Genomic DNA, 13149 nt, shown 5'->3' on the forward strand with positions numbered 1-13149 from the left:
TCACACTTTACCTACAGAAAAGCGTAGAAGAGGAGGCCTCGATGCAATATCATGCCTACAGCAATGATAACTAGATACATACATGCTTACTGTTACCGGGCTGAAGCTGTAGAGATTATTGGGCGTTCCAGATCGTATTTGGCGAAGGCGCTAAAAGTTGAGGTGTATTTGATTGTGGTAGACAAAGGGATAGACAAAATATGATGAAGCAACTTTTTCCTTCCTAATACAGCCCTGATGTTCGTGGATTCGGCCGCAAGCCCACCATCTTACGGTCTTCCTCCAATTCCACGTATGGTAGGTCTCTGTAAACTTCACCAAGATCCAACGTATCAAAGGGGGCAGCCGGTCGTACCGACGGATCTGCCAAGCACGCATTAGCAAGATCCCCCCTACTACAGATGCTAAAGCATCGCCTTCCTCCTCGAATCCAACCTGGTCGACAGTAACCTCGCGCACAAGGTTGAGATCGTGATACCCGATACCAACCATTTCCTGGGCGAGCAAAGCCATCGGCCACATCTCTGTCACGTCAGGTCTCTGTGGCCAAAAATATGCCATATGCTCAGGGCACTCAGTGGACGAATCAAACACAGAAAGCTCAAATCGATCTAGTCCCAGCTCCATTGCTTTCTGTTCAATCTGCTTAAGATAGTAGGTATTTGGAACCTTCTCGGCATCGACCCAGAGGAATATGTCCGGGGTTGCATCCAAGCTGTCGAATAAGTCTTGATAGTTGGCATTTATACAAGCGCGTGCAATCTGCGGCGTCATCGATGGTCGGCGCCGTGCCAACTCGGTGGAGGTGTACTTGCTTGCAGGTTTTGGATGCCATATTAGAATCGGTAGATCGGAATCTGGCGTACTTTCATTCAACCAGGACAAGTCGTTATTCATTATTAATCTGGCATAGATGGCCGTTCGAATGTGCTGCGACACATTTTCCTGCCTCAACCACCACTTAGCGAAGAAAGGGTGGTGGTAGATTCCTCGAACAATGCACTCCATCTCGCTGTTGATCATGCTTGGTCGGCGCAGCCGTACGTAGCGTTCGATTTGCCTGACCATGCTGCCATCAGGATGAAAAGGTCTTTATCAACAGTGGGTAGATCAGCGGGCAGTGGTTCGCAAAATAGCTGGACAGCTTTAGGATCAACCGCCCGCGCCCACGGTAATGTGCCATCGGCGTCGAGGCACCAGTCCTCAGTTATATCAAATGTAGGGCGTGGGAGAATAAGGCAGCTGCAATTTCCCAGTGGTAGTGTTTTATCGAGCATGGACCGCACACACGTATCGCCGTTCAACTGCGCCCCAGGGCGCAGAGGTGAATGTAGACAACGGTTGTAGTCATCCATGCAGTTCCACCTGGTCGGGCTTGCGATGATGCTCTCGTAGATTGCTTGCCCGGAGGCCAGATTGTCGCGAGCTACCTCTGCAATGGCGACATCCGGCAACAAGTCCAGCCCAAGGTAGAGTGAGGTGTAGCCTCCGGCAGCGCATGCTCGGCCGATCTGGTATCGCAATAGGTCTTTCCTAAGGTATCGCTCCAGCAGATCACGGAGAGTCTGTTCAGCTGGGACATCTGGGTGCCAGAAGCAGTAGGGAAATTCCTCCGGTAACTTCATGTCTGGGACCCGATCGCTCATAATTGCGCGCGCATTCAAAGCACGGGTGAATTCAGGAAGCTGCCCATGCAGTTCCTGAGCGAAGCCATCGTGGGTGCGAATTCCTCGCACCAGGCAGAGCCGAGGCAATTGAAATGCCGGATGAGCAGGAACTCTTCTCCTCGAATGACTGCTAGATTATCACCGGGTTCATCGACCCCCAAGGGTCGAGACGGAAGGATCGGTGTCATGCTGAGGACTGACCCTGGGAATGATGACTTCGATGGAAATGGGTGATTTCTTCCTAGCACGTCTTGGGTCGCTTGACATTCATGACATAAAGTGATGTGACATGAAGTGATTATGTCTTATCTTTTTGGAAGAAAATAAAATGCAGAACACAAAGTGGTAACTATGTTGTATTGTACTAGTGACAGCCTCCACCAGTCTTGGCAACCTGGCAACCAGGGTCCAGGACCCTGGCCGGTGCTTGCCAAGACGCCAAGACAATGTAACAATAGTAAGCGAGGTGATCCAGGAGATTCCCTAGCATGTAAGTACAGTAGTAGTAAATTAGTAAATACTAACTATCACCATCAAGGGAGTCCGGAGCCTTGTGTCCTGTCGGCAAATATCATAACCAGATATTTGAAGTGCACTTGTCTCGATTGAGTACATTCGCCGAAGATAATTTCGCCTACAAATGCCAAATTGCACTAACAAATGAGGTCTCTCCGGCTGGACCGGCTAGAAGTCCAGGATATCTGCGTTAGTGTCAGCGTAGGTGAAGATAGCATAGACACCTGATTAGTGAATAAATTTATTCCATCGCTCCTGTCCCTCTTCTCATAATTTTTGCGTCGTTCCCTATTTTAGCACTTGGCACATCATAATGAATCTCAACGCACTGCCCTGGCCGACGAGGCATCTTCATACAAGCACCATGGACGGCTCGACATGGGGCTATGTCATTTATCACACCACATACACTCCCAGTTCTAATGTCGCATTTCTTTAAATTGTCGAGCTTCTCAACTCCTACATCAAACATGGCCTATACTCCGAATGCAGCTCCCCCAAAAACAATACCCAAAGAATACAGGCCTCACTTGGTATCACGAAATTTGGGCTCAGCACCGGTCAATCATCATGGACCATCCGGGTTTGACGGAGCATCGATAGACTCGATTCGAGCTCATTTCCGGCGTTGGCTTGATACACAGGAGGACCAAGGTCACTGCACTCAGTATCGCATGTGTATGGTTATCAACGAAAAATCTTTACAAATGTTGCTGGATGTTCCACCACCGGGAGGGTGTTCGAATGAGAAGTCCATTGATCCGATGCGATATGTGAAGATAGTAACACTACCTCTTGCGGATAGTGAGGATGAGTTTGATGGATTTTTGGGAGGATAATAAGGATTTTCTTGATCTTGGAGGAGAGAGAACATAGAGGCAATGGAATACTTAGCTATCTATTTGTCCAGGGCTATTACGTTTCCACAATGCTAGTTCAATGAATGATCACCCGACAACTGAGTGGGACATGAAACGTATCTGAGCGAACTCGGGTACATTTATTCTTTTTTTACATCCTGTTATCTAGTCAAACGGCTCACAAACAATATGTTGCAACTTCTAAGGTGCATTTCAATAATTGAATGAATGTTTGTGTTCTTCTTGCCTTCTATATCTCACGTCCCGTTAACACCGGAAAGGTCGATTTACAAGAAATTATCGGAATAAACATTTTCAGTATCTTTAATCTTACCACCTTGTATTACTCCATGAGCCTAAGAGTTATAAACAGGTAGAGCTAGATATAGTCAAGTGATTTTATTGCCCGTACGCTGGACTCGAACATTCCGGCCCGTACTCGTACCCTCCGCCCGCCCTGAGTCACAGGAAACAGATAGTTACCAAGACTGCCAAGACAAAAAATCCTCAAACAAGCTCCAAAAGGCTCCAAAGGCCACGTTGAGAGTCTCAGATAGGAGCTTCAATGTTTAAGACATGACTTATATGAAGAACCGATTTCCCAGCCATTCACTGTCTGTCAACATGCTTCATTCAGCCTCCCAATGACTCCCACGAAAGTCCAACTGGCCCGTCGCCGCAGGCTAGCCACCAACCAACGAGGTCGCTATTCTGTCTGCAAGATTGTGGGTCTGCTATGCATGGCTTTAGCCTTTGCAGGAACAGTGCGAGCCAGCAATAGTCAGGTTGGAGTTCAGAATGCGCCGCTAACCGGGGTGCAACCTAAGCAAGAGCCTCTTGGTGGAGAAAAAGATCTTCAAAATTCTCAATCAAATAGAGTTGCCATCATCGGTAAGTGAATCAATACTAAACCGGTGTCCAATTTCTTATCTTACAGTGGGAGGGGATTAATGTATCACTTCATTCTAATAACTTCCTAGGAGGCGGCATCGGCGGTATATCCGTCGCACGTTTCCTAATAAACGACGCCAACCAACTTAATTCATCACTACAAGTAACGATCTTCGAAAAAGAGCCACAATTCGGAGGACGAATTCGATTTACACAACTATACGGCCATGGCACGACGGTGAACACAGCCGGACATACCTTTGACGCAGATGACATGGTGATCGAAGAAATCGCCAACTCTACAAGTATAAGTCTCCGAAATTGGTGGCATAATGACTGGAATACAGAATCTCGGAGTTTGTTGTACTGGATGAGCAGACGTATCAGGGAGAAGACTACTGGTTGTCCGGCGGAAGAGTCGGTTGATATGACGTGGATGGAATTCGTAGGACTTCTGCGACGAAATGTGGCCGATGCTTCAGTTTGGGTCAGATATTTGGGGTATATCCGCGAGGCGTTTTCTCAGAGTGGTATAAATAGCGGTCGGACCAACAGCTGCAACAGACGTACCAACCCCCCCATGTGGGCAGGCTCTCGGGCAAAAGCCGGCCAGAGTCTAGACTTGAGAAGTCGATTCACAGGAACGGATGGAATGAACGCGAACCCCCAGAAAGAACTTCTCTGGAATCAACATGACCGGATATTCACTGGGCTCCTTGGCGAGCTATACGATCGTGAGGAGTTTTCGAGTCACCTCAATTCTGTGGTGACAAGAGTGACGAGATTCAGCAATGGGACTTTTGGGGTACATTGGACCCAGAATACAGAAGACGGGTCTCAAGAAATGCACATGGAACATTTCGACAACGTGGTTATCGCGGCCCCTTTTCACCAAACAGCGCTTGAGATTGAACCTCCACTCGCGTCGGAACCAGAGAAGATCAAGTACGCGCCGATTCACGTCACGAGCATTGTTTCCGAAAGACTACCAGACAGTCTTATCCTCCAGCCTCATGGGGAACAATGGAGAACGTCGGCTGCATTTCTGTGGCCTAAACATCTCCGCCGTCAAAGCAAAGGCTTGAACACAACCAGTCTCCCCTTTATTTCCATTTCCCGGGATCAAACTGCATGGTATGAATACGATACCAGACCTAACGATCTCACAAGAGTGGTTGCCGGGGAATTATTCTCAGACGATGACATTGCGGCCATATTCCATGGGAAAGATGAGGCTGTCACATTCCCGAATCAATCTTGCTTTTTCCCAAGACAAGCTGAGCCAGACTTGGTGCGGCCGAATTGCGACAGCGTCAGGAAGGAGTTTGTATTGGCAGGTGGAGCAGTTGATAGGTCATCTGGATGTGTGGATAGGCCAACGATAGCTTGGATTTATCGAGATTATTGGCCGAATGGGCTTCCTGTTATCACGCGTGATGGAAAGCACGTTGATGATGCTGAGTTGGTTCCGGGATTGTTCTATGTGAATGGATTTGAAGGGCGAGAGGGAGCGTCTGTGTCGAAGAGTATTGCGAGTGGAAGGAAAGTGAGAGATTTGATGCTGGTGAAATACTTGGGCATGCAGTTGTAATTTTCCTACAATCAAGCAGGAAAAGCAAAGAAAAAGCTACCCGAAGCCGCTCAGCAAGCTATGAATATAAAAATGCGTGAGCATATTTTGAAGTTACCCGAGAATAAAAGCATGCGCTCAAACAGATATAAATGACAACTCCATATGCCACTCCACGCACTGCTATGCTTAATCAAATAGCACCACGGCACTATCTTTCACCAGCTTCGGTCCAAGCACCGCAGCAAGCTCAGCAACGATACCCTTCACCGACTGCGGACTATCCATGGGCATTCTATCCCAGCCAACAAGATCCTGCATCACGTCAGAACTCGACACACTATATAAGCTAAGAGACAAAATGCTTACCTCCATCTGCACGAACGAGCCATGATACAGCAGATACCAATGGTTCAAGTCCAGAGCTTTCACCTCGTCCAGCGTCAAAACACCCGGCATGTTGATGTCAAAGAGAGACAATTCCGTTTCATCCACGTCGGGAGCAATGTCTGGGAATGGTTTGGCGTCCCGTGGAGCTCTTTCTCGGGACATGGAGACGTAGGGTTGGGCGTCAAGCTTTTTGGAGAGCTCGCCATCGAGTGGGTCCCAGGCGTAAGATTCGGGGTCTAGAGACCAGTGGTTAGTGGCGTTTCGAGGGAAAGTTTCGTTCAACGACGGCGCAGAATGACAAAAGGCGGCGATTTGTCTCACCAAGGATGTATTGGGGTCTGAAGTTGCCCTTGTAGCGCATCTTGACGCAGCTGTGAATGTAATATCCTGTGTGGATTGTTAATTGACGCTGTCATATGCCCTGTTTCAGTAAAAACTCACCCATGTAGTAGTATGCATAATTGTTCTCTTGCGCAAAGGCAATCTCACGCATCGCGCTCAACTTGCCGAATTCCCAATGTTCGTAATCAGGATCGTAGCTTAAATCAGACATTCGTTAGCCAGAATGACCACAAAAACGAACAACGGCAACTTACAAGATGTACACCGAGCTCACTCCGCTCGGAACCAGGTCCAGCACCGCAACAGCAACCAACTTGCCATCCAGTCGGTAACACTGATGCCATGATCCCAGCTTCTTCTCAGACGCATTCGACTTTGTGATCGGATGGGGAGACCGCTTAATGCCAGAGCACAAGAACCCCTCAAAGTCCTTCGTCTTCCAGCGAGAAACGTCCTCTTTGTGAACAGTCGTCTGATACTTGACAAACAGATCGAACTTGGCCTGAGAAACCGAGTCGGCCTCGAGGTTGACCTCAAACTTGTGCGCCGGCTCCAACGGGCGTTTAGTTACGGGATCGATGGGACGCTTAACATTGCTGTACTCTGACGCATGCACCGCAGACTGAAGGTCAAAGTTACACTTCCGATGCCGTTTTTCCCTGCATCATGCTGTGAGACAATGGACAGTCGACAGGCCCGGTCATGGAGCAACGTCGGAAAGCACTTACTCTCGAGTTTGCGGGCAGAGGCGGGCTGCCTTGCGGATATACTCTGGGCCTAGAATGAATTTGTTCCAGCGATTGATGGCCTTACGCTGGTCACGTCGAGGCTGGTAGGCGTTCGCCTCCAGCCTCATCGTGTAATGCGGACAGCATGACCGTTGCAGGTTCTGCTTGTAGTAGAGCTTTCCCGATCTAGATTATCATGATTGTGATTTGTATTAGTCATGGGAATCAGTCATGTGGAGTGTCAAGATCGATGATGCATACCGTCTCCATCCCCGATGGATGAGCTCCTCATAGTGCTCGGGCCGCACGACCACGGAGCTGGTGTAATATGAGACGCCTGGGCAGAAAAAAAATGACGTGTCAGACAATCATTCCCAAAGCAGGGCTGTGGATCACAGTCAGATGTTCGGAAAAAAAATGCAAGACCTACTTCCATCGTCGGATTTACAGTAACCACAGGAATTGCGCTGGTAACCTGTCAAGGAAGGGCAAAATTGGTGGCCGGTTAGTTTAGTTCTGTTGTTGTCTGACGATGTTTACGTGCGAGGGGCGGATCGGCCACTGCTGCGCGCCCAGTCGAGGATCCCCCGCCCTGGTAGAACCCGAGCAGCCACGCAGAAGCCGTAGACGCGCCACGGGGACTCGGGGGTTGGTCTCAGTGGCTCGTGGTTGGGGCGCAAGTGGGACGTACCTAAGGGCCGGAAGAGCGACAGCTGTCGCGCGCGTTCGGCGTCAACGGGCTCCATCCGCGGAATGACTGGCTGCCGATGGTCGGCGGCCCCGGCGGAAGCAAGAAATTGTGCCTGGGAGGGATTTGGGAGGCAAACCAAGAGGATTGTGGCGAATAGAGAAGGAGAGAGACCGGGGGGGGGGAGGGAGTTCGTATGTTATGTGTTGTTATTGCAGGACAGGAACGGGGTTGAGGGTTAAGGGCGGGGTGGGAAATTGAAGAGGGGAGAAGCTGAAAGGAGAAAAAGTATGGGCCACGTTGGATGAAGCGTTGGCGGGGTTGGCTGGTATTACGCTGGAGAAAGATGAGTTGTATGGGAAAAACAAAATGGAGTTCCTTATGCAAGTAAACAGAATCATGAAAAAAAGGGAGACCATTCCAAAATTAATTTTTCTAGTATGGAGATGCATAACATATTACAATGATAGCTGTCAGTGCAAGCAGATCAATATCTGATAGCAGTCTATTCCAGTATAGGTGTACGGTACTTGTACTTTATTCTAGTCAGATCGACCAGTCATAGACCAGTTAGTAATAACAGCAGTAGTCATTAACTTAACTAACTAGTATTCGACGGACTACGTAGGTGTAGGTCTGAGTTTGAATGATCTCATCGGCGTGCCAACTTACCGAATCGGCGATCCGCATCGAATCGCTCCGAGTTTCCCAGGGGACCTAGCCCATCGTAACTAGAGTAACTCTCTGGCTGTTTCTGTTCAGGACTGTTCAGTTTAAACCAGTTCAGGGTTCGGTACCGGCGGAGGGTCCCAGTCGACCCGAGACATGCTTTAGGGCAGAACCACCGCTAATACCGGAACTCGCGGTCATCGTGGGAAATGATTACATTTGTAGACCTGCATTTCTATTATTATGATCGAATTAAATGGTAAATTGAGATTCATTCAAATCTAGTAATTACAAGACACATTTCATTTCTTGTAGACCTTGAATGCTCTTCTCTTTCTTTACGTAGCTGCTACTGGAAAAGGACTGCCGAGGGAGGTCACATGACCTACTATAAGGCCAGGGGTGTTAGTCGAAGGCCATCCCCAGACGAACTACATAATTGCTTTGGAAAAAGAAACGAGCTCACTAAAGTGGATGCAGAAAGTCCAATTCAACGACAGAGAAGAACTAGAAAATCAAAAGAGCATTCCTATGAAGAGATCCCCTTCTCAGAAGAAGCCCTCTCGATAGTCTAATTCATGGTTCCCGCCTGCCCGTTACCGTTGAACGTTAAACTATAGTTAAAACTAAAGAGAAAATCCAACTCTACGCCTCCGAAAAGAGCTTCGACACTACTGTAGTCACTACTGTACTACTGAAAATAATAATTACCCTAACCCAACCTTGTAACAAACGGTAATTTGTCCATCTTAGTCAGGTCCCTTTCCAGCACCGGATTGCGCCGCCGGGTCTGCCTGCCCCTCCATTCCCACTTCTCTCTTCGAATCCTCATTTCCATCTCTCTTCTTCTTCTCAGTCCTTCCCACTTCCGCCACTTCCTTCAATCTTTCTCTTTTTTTCCTGACGACCATGCCTTTTAATACTCCTCCTCAGTCCAGGTACCCGGCCATCACGGGCTTGAATGGGAAGACCTAAGAGAACCTTTGACTCCAAGTGAACAATTTTTTTTCTATTCCTTTCTTTTCTCCCCGCAGTCTCGACCGTTCGCGCCCCAAGGGGAAGAAAAATTTCCCTTCCCCGACCGCCCACCAAAGCAAAAGTGGTCAACCAAATCCGACCCGCAGAACTCCAAACTCCGGGAAGCTTCTCTCTTTCCCAAACTCCCCCGAAGTCCTACTGGCTCCGCGGGAGCTTGAGACTTCTCTCAGTTCTAATTCCCCTTCATTTTTCTTTTCTCGACGGCCTTCGATCTCTCCCGGTCTTGCCACCTCTTTTTTTCCCTTCTTCCTTTCTTCCACTTGAACCCTTCTTGAGCCGTCCCACGGCTTCACCGGGAGCCAATCGAAAATAGCGCCGAGACGGATTGGGAACCGACCATCGCAATGGCACAAAATCGGTCCATGGAGTCCCGAGTCGGGCGCAAAAACCAACGTAAGTGTGCCTTCCGGCATGTGGAATTAATTGGCATCGGACAACCTTTTTTCTCGAATGAATGTAATGATCGGACATTCTTGCTGACCTGATCTCCTTGTGTAGGCTATGGTTCCAAAGGCGAACGCCTCGTGGCCGGCGTGGTCCCCCTCTCCGCAGACAAGACAAAAGTCCTCATGATTCAGTCCGCCGGTCCCGGAGGCTGGGTCCTTCCCAAGGGAGGATGGGAGACGGATGAGTCAACAGCACAACAGGCCGCCTGCCGTGAGGCTTGGGAAGAGGCCGGTGTCATTTGCACCGTGCTTCGCGATCTCGGCTTAATACCAGACATGCGGCCATCCGGCCTGTTGACCGCTCAGGCGCCCAAGGCTTCCTACCAATTCTTCGAAGTCAGCGTGGACAAGGAAGAGTCACAATGGCCAGAGATGCACAAGAGGAAACGACAGTGGGTGAGCTATGCTCAGGCCGCCACAGCACTGGCCAATCGACCCGAGCTGCTCGAAGCCCTGAACCGCAGCTCTCTGAAGCGATAGCCACCGGGCTTTCGCTTCGTATATATTGTCTTTTATACAATGGTTCTCGTACATTTTCCTTCTGGAACCCTCGGGAGCAGTGAGCTGCACTATCCTGATGATGACTCGACATGACCCCCAAAAAAGAACGGTGGCTCTGTGCTTTCTTGAATTCTTTCACCTCGCCAGTCCTCCTCTTCCTCCTCCTCCTCCTCCATTACTCCCTATATCTTTATTGCATCGCATTCGCCGCTGTGGTTGGGCTGCTGCTTTACCCGATCACGCCCCCGGTTGGTGCTTTCCTGTTTTCATTGCTATCATACCTGATAGACGGGTGTCCCGATATCAAGGGGATCATGAAGCAGATGAAGAGAAACTGCTGTCCTGTGCTCAGATCTATTTATTGCAGACTGTGTGAGGCTTCCTGACCAGCTGGAACAGGAAAGAGCCCACACGTGTCACTTGAAGAACTGGGTATATCTGTTCTTGCCTTGACTAGTTCTTGCTAGTATCTGAACTTTTAGTCTGACCTACACACTTTACTCTTCAATAACTCGAGCCCCCGTAGAACTGATTTGTAACCATGTCCCCGATTTTGATCGAGGAGGCGAAAAAGGATGTTTTCATCGCAATCAAACATGTCTCACGACACAAACTCTTGCCGCCAGCTCACTAATGCATGTCTACCTAAGATAATTGGTTGCTTCTAGGTTCCTTCCATCTCGGGCGTATTCGCCCACTCCATTTTCTTTGGAGGGCAATCTCCCACTGTGAGGTGTATACTGTACTATCACAATATTATCTGCGTTATTATTGATGCCTTCCAACACGGTGAAGAAATATACCCTCCTATCAATTTGTCTTTTTTTCAGGAATAATGTTCAAGTATTGCTGCTCAGATTGTGGTCCATTGTCCTAAGGCTGCCTTAGATAAAAGATTAAGCTTGCTAAAGACATCAGCTACGGCACTTTGAATTTTTCTTCACAAACATTTCTCCCGGAGTAAATCATGAAGTTCGTTGAGGACGGATCCTATACCTTAGCAGATCATCTAATCGCAGGGATTGTCAACTGGAGCCGCATGTCTAGATCACTGACGGCTTGTGAATCACGTGATCAGAGGCCCTCCTAACTATTCTGGAACGTTAAAGAAGCAGCCCAAACGTATCAGAGCGCAATTGTTAAAATAGTCAACTGAGAAAATTGATCGATAGAAAACTCAACTCACTAAATAAGTGATTTACCTGTTGAGAGCAAGAATTCTCTCAAGCCTGCTAAACTATGTAGTGACTGCGCAGGTATATCTCCAGGCATACCGCCCGAATAGGAAAAGCGCCAACTGCTGCCCCGAAGGCCCAAAGCCGCGCGATCTTCGCAGCGAACAGATCCAACAACCTCATCCCTCTCACCACCACCCCTCACCACTCTGACCCTGCTCCCAAGCGGTGCCAGCTCTCTTCCATATTCTCCACTCATCGCATGAGCAAGAGATAGATCCGAGCTTCAGACACGGGTGGCGGCGACCAGCGCGCCCGCTTTCACAGCATGGATTATGAGATGGACCTCGAGCCCGCGGGGCCGCAGGTCACCGTTCGCGAGGTACTCATGCCTCAATGCAAAGTCAACAAGATTCGGAGGACTAATATGATCGCCCCTTAGGTGGAACCCTACCGTGTCGATTTCAGACTGAGCTCAGTTGACCTCGCCTTCGCCAACTCCCTCCGCCGAGTAATCCTCGCCGAGGTGCCAACCGTCGCACTCGATCTAATTGAAATTGAAAACAACACCTCCGTCATTCCCGACGAGATGCTGGCCCACCGTCTGGGTTTGATTCCCCTCAACGCGAAGAACTGCGAGCAGGACCTGGACTACACCCGTGATTGTGATTGCGAGGACCACTGTGTGCGCTGCAGCGTGACGCTTTCGCTGCATGTGCGCTGTGAAAGTGGCATCATGTCGGTCTATGCGCGCGATCTGATGGTCCAGGGCGAGCGGATGAATGATACCATTGGTGATCCTGTCATTACTGATCCCGAGGGCAAGGGTCCGTTGATTTGCAAGTTGGCTAAGGGGCAGGAGATCAAGTTGACTTGTCTGGCGAAGAAGGGCACTGCTAAGGAACATGCGAAGTGGGCGCCTACTGCAGCGGTGGGCTTTGAGTATGATCCGCATAATAACTTGAAGCATGTGGATTATTGGTATGAGCAGGATCCAATTAAGGAATGGTATGTTGCATCTAGTGTCCATGCGGTGTCTGTTTGGGTGTTTTGCTGACTTGGGGATTTTGTCAGGCCTATCTCTGAAAACGCTGCATGGGAGCAGCCCAATAACCCTGACCTGCCATTTGACTACGATGCGGAGCCCAACATCTTCTACATGGATGTGGAGAGTATCGGTAACCTTGAACCGGACACGATCATCCAGCAGGGAATCTTCGTGCTTCAGAAGAAGCTTGCCCTGACTGTCTCCGAGCTCACTGGCGAAGGCGAGAACGGCCACGCTGGTGGTCCAGAGGATGCCGAGATGATGGGCGCTGGTGATGCGGACGCCTACGAGCCTCCAGAGGGTATCGATGGCAACATGGGTGGGTACGGCGGTGCCTCCTGGGGTGCCAGTGCCCAGACCCCATACGGTGCCACGCCATACGGCCAGAGCACCTATGGATATTGAGCAAATGGTGGTGAGGTGATTAGCGGGGGTGCTATGATGGTTACAAAACGGGCTTGAGCATGCTGGATGGAGTTTTATTTTCTTTCTTGCTTGTCATTGACTGGTGATTTGGTGGCGCAATTTGGAGTTTTTACCTTCCCTTTCTCATCTCGAGTGTGATATCACCATCGCAGGTGGTAAGCCAACTTGACTCGGTTCTTCTGAACCACTGTGTC

At 49.3% G+C, this 13149-nt stretch overlaps 6 protein-coding genes across 6 annotated transcripts; 3 read left to right on the forward strand and 3 right to left on the reverse strand.

Moving 5' to 3' along the window:
* Positions 1–223: 223 nt before the first annotated feature.
* Positions 224–1625, reverse strand: N7473_002686 (uncharacterized protein; the record flags this gene model as incomplete). Its single annotated transcript, XM_057148626.1, has 4 exons — positions 224–305; positions 356–1024; positions 1066–1242; positions 1291–1625. 4 exons carry the CDS (start codon positions 1623–1625, stop codon positions 224–226), a joined length of 1263 nt encoding a protein of 420 aa, XP_057012280.1.
* Positions 1626–1660: 35 nt separating this feature from the next.
* N7473_002687 (uncharacterized protein) lies at positions 1661–1855 on the reverse strand (the record flags this gene model as incomplete). The annotated part of the gene is made up of 1 exon (XM_057148627.1): positions 1661–1855. The coding sequence occupies one exon, from the start codon at positions 1853–1855 to the stop codon at positions 1661–1663; it is 195 nt and encodes a 64-aa protein (XP_057012281.1).
* Positions 1856–3687: 1832 nt separating this feature from the next.
* Positions 3688–5525, forward strand: N7473_002688 (uncharacterized protein; the record flags this gene model as incomplete). The annotated part of the gene is made up of 2 exons (XM_057148628.1): positions 3688–3934; positions 4024–5525. The coding sequence occupies 2 exons, from the start codon at positions 3688–3690 to the stop codon at positions 5523–5525; spliced, it is 1749 nt and encodes a 582-aa protein (XP_057012282.1).
* A 39-nt stretch (positions 5526–5564) lies between these two features.
* Positions 5565–7889, reverse strand: N7473_002689 (arginyltransferase). Its single transcript, XM_057148629.1, has 9 exons — positions 7656–7889; positions 7395–7439; positions 7226–7301; positions 6965–7150; positions 6491–6895; positions 6336–6433; positions 6216–6281; positions 5874–6130; positions 5565–5819 (listed from the first exon to the last, which is right to left on the reverse strand). Exons 1-9 carry the CDS (start codon positions 7708–7710, stop codon positions 5694–5696), a joined length of 1314 nt encoding a protein of 437 aa, XP_057012283.1. The 5' UTR covers positions 7711–7889; the 3' UTR covers positions 5565–5693.
* A 1259-nt stretch (positions 7890–9148) lies between these two features.
* Positions 9149–10869, forward strand: N7473_002690 (NUDIX hydrolase). The gene is made up of 2 exons (XM_057148630.1): positions 9149–9752; positions 9858–10869. The coding sequence occupies exons 1-2, from the start codon at positions 9704–9706 to the stop codon at positions 10283–10285; spliced, it is 477 nt and encodes a 158-aa protein (XP_057012284.1). The 5' UTR covers positions 9149–9703; the 3' UTR covers positions 10286–10869.
* Positions 10870–11809: 940 nt separating this feature from the next.
* Positions 11810–12934, forward strand: N7473_002691 (DNA-directed RNA polymerase II core subunit RPB3; the record flags this gene model as incomplete). The annotated part of the gene is made up of 3 exons (XM_057148631.1): positions 11810–11863; positions 11924–12489; positions 12556–12934. 3 exons carry the CDS (start codon positions 11810–11812, stop codon positions 12932–12934), a joined length of 999 nt encoding a protein of 332 aa, XP_057012285.1.
* Between the last annotated feature and the right edge of the window lie 215 nt (positions 12935–13149).

This window comes from Penicillium subrubescens (assembly GCF_028828155.1).
Source record: "Penicillium subrubescens strain IBT 31985 chromosome Unknown utg000002l_segment0_segment0, whole genome shotgun sequence".
In the NCBI taxonomy this organism is placed as follows: Eukaryota; Fungi; Ascomycota; class Eurotiomycetes; order Eurotiales; family Aspergillaceae; genus Penicillium; species Penicillium subrubescens.